Genomic DNA, 9439 nt, shown 5'->3' with positions numbered 1-9439 from the left:
CGACGAAGTGTCCGATGTATGGAATAGAAAGTGTACGACTGAACAGGCTCGCAGGAAAGGCTAAAGCAGGCGGGAAAGCCCAACGACAGTCCAACTGATTGTGAATTCATGCACCGGGAGAAGGGGTTTGTCTATGGTGTCTTGAAGTTTATTTACCATTTGCTGAACGTTATTGTTCCGACTATATTTTCCAAATGACTTTATTCTACACGTTGCATATTACATATCAAGTTTAAATAAACAATCGTAAAGATTTCACATAATAAATTGATATTAATTAATAAGAAACTAATTCTTGTCAATTAAAAATGATGACCGTGCATTCGGAGAAATTGTAAAGTTTTGTTTTTTATTATATACAATGACACCATGACGAAAAGTGAATGGCCACGATGGCACGAAATAACGGTATAACGTTGAAGATGAAATTACGATAACAAATAATTAGAATAAGCAACAAGAGAATCTTTAAACGCAGTGATTATGTTGCTTCGTCGAATATGGCATTTTTATTTTATGGAGTTGCATGCTACGCATGGCAACGATTTAAACAATGAATGAAAACTACGACACGTTCAACGTTGCTACACAATGGAGAACAATGCCCGAAGATCTCAGCCTGAATTTCTAATGATGTTTCTTTTTTAATACGTCAAGTCTTCTGCGTTTCAAATATACACGTAATTTATAAATAGCTGTTATCTCAATAAATAAATACTCATACAATACGAGTAGCATTTATTTCTTTTCGATTAAATTTATTCGTAACAGTTCATAGAAATTTTTCCTTATTATCTAAAATAAATTTACACGTAATATAGTAAGTATTTATAACAAAAACTTTTATCTTTTACAAGATAATTAAAAATATAATATTTTTATTTTTTTAACGAGATATACATATATATATATATATATATATATATATATATATATATATATATATATATATATATATATATATATATATTTATACACGTACATATAAGTATAGCAAGCGTGTTAAAAAAAAAAGCATTTTTCACATAATCTCACAACACATCCGTTGACGACGAACTGATAATTCACGAATGCAATGACATCATCACGATCATAGGCTAAAAATTTCCATTTCTTGCAATTGATTAGAGAAATATGACACGTTTCTAATCTAAACGAATGAATGAATAACAAAAAACAATTGAGATCTAAATTTAAATTTAATACATAAGTATACCTAAACGATTTAGAAACTTTTGATATCTTTTTTTTTACATATACTCGGATAAGAGAATTTCACGGTGTGTGATATTAGAAAGGATCCTTGGAGGAATTACACTAAAGGCTGAATTCACTGGCGTGAAATTGAAATATTACGAAATTCCAAAGCTTCTTCTACCATCGACGTTTTATTGTCAAATTATTGACAAATTTGCAGGACCTATTTCTTCCGAAATGTAAAGATTCTATGACGTGAACGTCGACGTAAAACGTTAATTAGAATTTACCTAGGATGTAAATTTCTTTTGTAAGATGAATAACGAGATATGTCATAACGTTAATTGTATTTCATGGAAGACTAACAGTATTCATAATCAAATGAATTAAGCGTCTAAACGTGATACTTGCACGAAACCTTTTCCAAAAACTTAATCAACTTTAATAGAAACTTTGGAGAATTTAAATGAGTATACACGTGTCTCTATAATCTTTTTTCATCGTACAAGTACGACGTATAAATATACATATATATATATCTATATTATCTAAGGAAAAAAAATGAAACTTTCGTATAATTTCTTCGCTATAATTCGATCTTATTTATATTAATAAATGCTATACGATAGAACATAACATTTATAAAGTGCATTGACTTTTCTAAATGACTTTTCTAAAAGCACCACGCTGCAATCGATACAAACTATTCTATTGTAAATGAGTAACGTGTATATGGTACATAATTAATAGAGATGAAGCATGGCTAATAATACATCTAATTATACTTCCGAGTACGAACAATAATTCAATAGAAAGAAGTATTAAATGCATTGCGTACAATTAAAATTTGAATGAAACGCTTGAATAAAATGTCATATTGTAAATTTGTACTTACTCTGAAGTGGACGTCAAACGTAAAAGCTGGGGACCTGATTTGACGTAAGTTGTACACACATTTTTTTCGTTGACATTCTCCTCCACCATCTGTGTCGTTCTCCATAATCTCCATAATCCCATATTCTAAGAAATTTCTTAGAAACACGGTCTAACGTTATCTAAACTATTCCCACGTGCATTAAAAATAATCTAAGTGTATCAAAGAGACACATCAAGACATTAGAAAACTCGTCTTTCAGACTAACCATCCGCAAGCCGACTGTAGAAAAACTCATCTCTGAATAGCTTCCTATTCAACGAGGAAATAACGTCCACTTGTCTGTACCGTAATTACGCGTATTTACATGAACAGGCGAACGTCAGTCTACGGTAATTAATTACATATACTGAACATGTCATCATGAGACTAAAAATATGGACTGATTTACTATGAACCCTTATTAACAATGAATATTTGTTAGGAAATATATTTGAAAGATTTTTTCTTTTTTTTTTTTTTTTCTAAAATCATTGTCCTTTTTCAAAAATTATCGAACCAAACGTATCCGTTCGATTCGTTCCTTTTTATTTTACTATCGTATAAAGCAAAGAGAGAGAAAAGACGTAACATTATTATAAAGCTTTGATCTTTCGTACGAGAAAAGTTAATTTTCTCTCTCTCCTTCGATCGTTTATCCCGAACAAACTCCTCCATACTTTCGCTCGCCCTTTTATGTTCGACTCGCCTCCCCCCCTCTTACTTTGTTAGGAATTTTTATTACGGACCTCTTATTAGATGGAGGTCTTAAACTTCCTTTCATCTTCTTCAAGCGGATTTCGTCTAAACTGAACGTTATTGAGTCTGACATAGCCAACGTGGAAAGCTTCGAAAATACGATAATTTCTCTAAATCCATTAAAGGTATCTTACCTTCCCTTCGTCGTCGTCGTCAACTCGACAAGATGGATTGCATTAGGTAAACGAAATCATTACCACCTCTCCATGATGCAGACATCGAAAATTAGGTCTACGATACATGAGAATAAATAAACATGCGCTAATAAATCATTCCGTGCTTCAGCATCATTAATCACTTTGTATATAACTGCATATAATGGATTTATTGAATAATATATAATATCTCGTTGCAAAAAAAAAAAATATTTAACGAAATAAACTGACCGAAATATGACTCTCGAAGAAAAAGAAAAAAAAAGAGAAAAAAGAGAGAGAGAGAGAGAGAGAGAGAGAAAGAGAGAGAAGAAAAAAGAAGAGAGGAAAAATATTTATTTTCATCATTTAACAAATCTATCGAAGTAAAATAAGTTAATAATTAGAGTGATAATATCTATATATTATGACAACTCTTTTATAAATTCTTAGGATTACAATATCTCTTTATCACATCAAATAATCATTGTCTAGCAACGAACGTTAAAAGGATTCGGTGTTTCGAAAAGAGGCCTTGCTGTATGAATTTTCATCCTTGTTTTGAATGGATCGGGGAAGGTAAAGTTCCTACATAGGATTCACGAAATGGTAGAGCAAGAGAGAAAGAGAAAGGGAAAGAGAGAGCGAGAGAAAGAGAGAGAGAGAGAGAGAGAATGAGAGAGAGAGAGAGAGAGAAAAGGAGGGGTTGGATTGAGACATGTCGGGGTGTGGCCGGTCCTGGGATTAACTTTGCTGACAGCCAATCATATCCGAGACGACCCCACCAAGTGCACGACTGGGAAAGCCAGCTTTGAGGCCGTCGCAGCAGCAACCCCGTCCACCCTTCTACGTACAACAACCCCCTCACGGCTAATTGCCCTCGCTTTAATATCGCATGTGGAATGAAAGCTCGAGGCGGCAACGGGGTAGGTTCCTTGCTTCAGCTGGTGTTCCGGGTGTTCAGAGGTTGAAGGGAGCTGATAAGGTACTATATAGAAGCTAGCTAGGAGTCCAGGAAACAGAGACTGCTTTGAAACACCTTCGTTGCTCGTATACCTATAAACGAGCATTTCTCAATGTATGTGTCTAGGTGTTAGCATGAATATGGTATAGACCATAGCTCTTGCTACGATTAAATTTCGAAACAATGGCGAACCGCTTGACGACTCCTTAGTTGGCGAATCTTGCTTTATTAATGATTTAGATACTGTGCTAAGTAGTTAGGTGTAAGGACGAAAACCATGAAACCATGAAATACCATCAATAATTTTTAATACTCCAAATAGAGGAGTCAGTTTATAATGAATTCATTAATAGATCATGAATCTACGAAACAATGTAAGATAATATTTTTTTTTATTTGTTATATTGAAAGAAAGAAAAGAAATGTTGATAACGATCGAAGGGGATAATCCTTTGGAAAATTTTGTAAACTGAATTTACTAGAATCTCTCGAGAATCGAAAAGAAATTCCGTGAAGCTAGGAAGATCTTCTAAGATCGCTTTCGTCTTATATATTGGCTCATCCGGAAGGGGAATAGCTCTTATAAAGCGGAGCAATTATCCGGGTAAAATACTCTCCGAAATTTCCGTGATAAATTTCGGCTCGTAATAAGGGTGGAGTCGCAAGTCATTTGGACGAGGACGATCAAGGGTATGGGTATCGAGCTTCAATAGAAATTCTTTTCAAACCCCACCGCGTGCTCGGTCGGCCGTTTAATTTAAACATTTGTCGCCTGTTACGCGTTCACCTTCTCTGCTACGTCGTTTTAACTTATACTTTCTAGAGCGGTTTCTTACTACTAAGCTAATAATTACCGTCTTTCTGAATACAGTGTGAAATAAGAACATAAAAGGGTCTCCCTAACACGAGCTTGAAAATCTTCTCTTCCGTTTTCATTTCTTCGTTTGTTCCAACTTCTCTTTGTTCCAAGTCGCAATAAAACGAAATCATCTTATTTACTTAAATAACGAATTATTAGCCATCTAAATTAATTATTTAATACGATTAATAATAAGAATGACAACCTTCCAAAAAAAAATTTGAAAATTGACGAAAGTTTGAAAATTTAATTAGAAGTAACGCCTCACGATCAAATAAGAAAATATATTTTACGTTATACCTACGATAACTTAGCTTATTCCTATCCTCCATCTCCGCCCTTCTCCCAACGGTGCCACTCTTCGAAGTAGATCCTACAATGCCAAAGTTTGCGACAAAGTTAGCACGCCGCGAAATATATGACGTAATTACATGAGCCCGTTCCTCGTTTTGTAAAATATTTAGAAGGTTCTCCAAGTAAATTTCGAATTTATAGCTTAATTTTACGCTCATAGAAGTGTCAACGAGATAAGTGCACAAGTTTTCATAATACCAAGCGATTTCTTTAGAGATCTCTTTGTGTAAGATATTATCTAGTATAAATTATATAAAATACATGAAAGGAGATGATCGATAAGGTTTAGATTCGTAAATAGTATTAAAAAAAAGTTGAAATATTAATAATTAAAAGTTTAAATATTAATTAAACGATATTGGTCGTGATATCGATCATCGACAACATAAGTTACTTTTCACAATGTAACATACCTTAAACATACCGTTGACATGACTTAAAAGCTCATCGTAATTAAGCACCCTTAAGCTCCTTAGAGGTTTTCCGAGGTTCTGAAATTCCCGCACGCTCGTCAACATCTAATGAGGGGATTGTGGATGAAGTTTCGGCCCAGATAGAAGCAATTAAGCAAACCCCACTCGATGCCAAGACGTGAGAATTACCTTAAGACTGTGTTTATACTCTCCATTAAATTACATTAAATCGTATCTATTAAAAATCATGTTTCATTTTATTTTCTTATTGATAGAAAAAAAAGAACAATAGAATACGCGAAAAGAACAACAATCTCTACGAAATATTATATCCTCAAAGAGAAATAAAGATGACAATAAAAAAAAATCGTAAAATTTTAGAACAATGAGAAAACGAAATGTTGAAATAGATCGAGTTAAAAAAAAAAAGAAGTATGAAGGAAAAGAAAAGTAGCTCATCATAATTAAAGGAGACAGCTAATTAGCGCAACGTCTTAGACACAGATGACATCGTTGAGAAGCGAAGACACTCGGTCTCAACCGTGGCCAAGGTAGCTACACAGTCGGCTAAGATCTTGCTCGGATCTACTCGTGTTCATTCCCGTATACATAGAAGCACCCCTTGGCCAAGAGCTCCTAGTCTCTAGGCGAAAGCTTATTAATGGCTCTCTCTATCTATCTTTCTCCCTCCCTCCCCCCTTCTCTCTCTCGCTCTCTCTTCGAAGGAAGAGAACAAGGAAAAGGGAGGTTTAGGAAAGGGAAGAGCAAGGTTGAGTCGACGCGAAGAGCAAGAAGGGTGACGGCTGGTGGTGGAAAAAAGTAACAAACTCCCCGCAAACAAGGCTACCACCCCCTTTAGGTATACCCTAAAGCTTACCGACACGCAGCGCAACTCGCTCCGTAGGCGTGTCCCAGGACTAGTGGTGATGGCAGGACTCGGCCAACCAGGACTCGAGACGCAACATTCGCCTCGGCCTTCCTCGGTTCGAACGAAAAAATATTGACCGTACATCGAGAGGATATCCTGCGGTCCATTTGGGGGTTGCGGAGGTGAAAGACGACCCTGGAGGAGGGTGAAGAGCAGACAACATCGGTGAATACCCCTCTCATCACGTACGGGATCATTAGCCGGATATCCTTGCTCCTGCCACCACTGGCCAACCCCGCAACACACCATCCTACTAACTCTTGCCACCCCTCTCTTTCTCTCTCTCTCTCTCTCTCTCTCTCTGTCTCTATCTATCTATCTATCTATCTTTCTCTATCTCTATCTCTATCTCTCTTTCTGTGATAGCGGTGATTTTCGTGGCTGACATCATTATCCTCGGATGCTCCGAAGCGCCAGCGCGGATCGACTCTCGCGAGACCAACCTCTTCCTCCTCATCCTTCTCTCGTTATACTATTCGTGCTTCTACACCTTTGCCACTTTCTTCTTTGCTCTCGCCCTTCGAAAAACGAGCTCGATTCTTTCTAAAGGATCCACGCGATTATCAGTAACGAACACTGGTCCTGAGAAAACGTCAACCAATGCGTGTTTATCTCTAAGTTTATCCGACGGCTACGATTTTTACAGTTTTCTGTAAAGACTTAACGAAGCTTTATAAACTTTTTCGATCGTTTTAAGTGAAATGAATAAATGCAACGACGTTGTGTATGGTGATAGGACTCTTTCGGAAAATACAATGGACTGATCGTTTAAGTGATGTAATATATATTTGATGAATGTGATGAACTTTTCTTGTTGGACTTTTACGACGATGTATTTGTAAGTAATCAAAAAAAATTGAGTAAAATATAGATATAATAAAATTAAGACATCGTTAGTGAGAAACAAAGGAAATTAAGAATATAAACCGAAAACAATGGAGACGAGCGATCCGTCGGGTCGATTAACGATAGAGGATCTATCTGATTGTCGAAGCGACAGCAATCATTCCGAGACACAAATACGTGCTTTTCAGGATTACGAAAGAGTTAAGGAATTAAATTTGTCGGTGGATAAAAATAAGGAGGATACTTCGAACGAACCAAAAGATTTTCACATTGGTTTAGAAGGTAGAACATCGATGCGTTTCGATGAATTTTCTAACGACATTACTAGAGGTGTTTCAATGACCTTAAACAAAGCAAAAGATTTTGGTTACTCTACGAACGGCATAAGTAACTTAAATTATTCATTGGAAAGAACAAACGAACCTGAAGATTCAATGGAAATGGCAACGTCACTTTGTAGATCGAAAAATTCCACCGCGAAGGATTTACTTTTCAATCTTCGCGAAACAAGACAAAAAAATGCTCATCCGACGCTCTCGTCTTTGGACAGATGCAACAAGGATCTTAATTTTGGTATCGAGAGAGACATTAAGGACTTTGGTTTGCTGAAGAATTATGGACTCGATCGTATGAAGGAATTCAACTTGTCGTTAGATCGGATTAGAGACAATCATATAAGTAATCTCACACTCGAAAGGCTACGTGGAAATGCTGGACTCCTGGAGAATCCTGCCATTTTGGACCACAGTGAATTCAGAAATCTTCAGGTGCAACAAAGAAGTCCAGAATTGGAAGCTATTGCCTTGGAACGTATGAGACGTTCTCATCTTTTAGGCACCGATCTCTCCGTACAAAATCTCTCGACGCAGCTCCCTCACTCGCATGCCATCACACAAATGGAACACTCTCAGGCACAACAACAACAACAAGCTAAATCCTTCACCATCGACGCAATTCTCGGACTGAGAAATAATCAAAGAGAAAAACGTGGACAACAGCAACAATATAGAAAACATCAGGGTACTTCCCGTAAATATTCCATCTTGTTATGCATGTCTCATTTTATTTATCACATGTTCAAATTTATCACCAACACGATATGAAATAAAAGCCAACGATTGACAACGATGGTTAGCTGTCTGTCAATGCAATAACCACTAATAGTTATCATTTGACAGACTCGGACTTTGCTACATTCGCGAGAAAATTTTCTAAATTTCATGAAACTCTAACGTCTAGACGGATTTTTATTAGTGAAAATAGATAGTATTAAGGAAATTTTGATGTGAATATTTTCTAGAGTGAGTATATCACTTTTTTCGTTATTAACGAATGTTAAATCAGATATAATTTCTAACAAACGAAAGAGACTTAACCTATCTCGCGTTTTACGATACAATTAATTATGATCGTTTGATAACGTAAAAGAAAATTAAAAAAAGAAAAGTTAAAATCGAACAAAGAAAATATTTTGAAGTCGTTTCGAAAAGAATTTTTATATATATTTTACAGGTCAGGAAAGTTCAACGAAGAACGGAAGTTCGACTTTACGTTCACCCGGCGGTGGAAAATCAAAGAGAGTGAGGACGATTTTCACAGCCGAACAATTGGAACGACTTGAAGGCGAATTCGCTCGTCAGCAATACATGGTTGGCCCTGAAAGACTATACTTGGCTCACGCATTGAGATTGACCGAGGCGCAGGTCAAGGTCTGGTTCCAAAATCGTCGAATCAAGTGGCGCAAGCTTCACCACGAACAACAGACTCAGAGAGTTCAGGAATTTCAGAGATCGCTGAGCACGTCCTTAGAACACGAGGACTGCAACGAGACAGATAAATGGTGAAGAGGCTTGCATCTCGATCATCTTAGATCACGATCGAGACAACACATTCCTCTTGTCGTTTCTCTTCTCTTCCTTTTGCAATCGTGTCTTCTTTCCATTTCTTCTTTGAAACGTGTGATCGCTCGATTTTAACAACGATCCGGCCAAGACCCATTTCAAATATCGTTTTAATCGATATATTTAGCTAAAGATATTCCGATCATTTTCTTTTTTCTTTTTTTTTTTTTT

At 36.2% G+C, this 9439-nt stretch overlaps 1 protein-coding gene across 1 annotated transcript; it reads left to right on the top strand.

The window, feature by feature from the left end:
- The first annotated feature begins 6963 nt into the window (after positions 1 to 6963).
- On the top strand, positions 6964 to 9404 carry LOC124947750. Its single transcript, XM_047490331.1, has 2 exons — positions 6964 to 8387; positions 8880 to 9404. Exons 1-2 carry the CDS (start codon positions 7457 to 7459, stop codon positions 9209 to 9211), a joined length of 1263 nt encoding a protein of 420 aa, XP_047346287.1. The 5' UTR covers positions 6964 to 7456; the 3' UTR covers positions 9212 to 9404.
- Positions 9405 to 9439: the final 35 nt, after the last annotated feature.

The sequence above is a fragment of the Vespa velutina genome, chromosome 3 (assembly GCF_912470025.1).
Source record: "Vespa velutina chromosome 3, iVesVel2.1, whole genome shotgun sequence".
NCBI lineage: Eukaryota > Metazoa > Arthropoda > Insecta > Hymenoptera > Vespidae > Vespa > Vespa velutina.
Note: the sequence above shows the minus strand (reverse complement) of the source record. Positions and strands in the feature narration are given on the sequence as shown.

Coding starts and splice junctions, on each gene's coding strand:
- LOC124947750 (XM_047490331.1), top strand. CDS start 7,457: ATGGAGACGAGCGATCCGTCGGGTCGATTAACGATAGAGGATCTATCT. Junction 8,388..8,879: donor ACAATATAGAAAACATCAGG/GTACTTCCCGTA, acceptor TATATTTTACAG/GTCAGGAAAGTTCAACGAAG.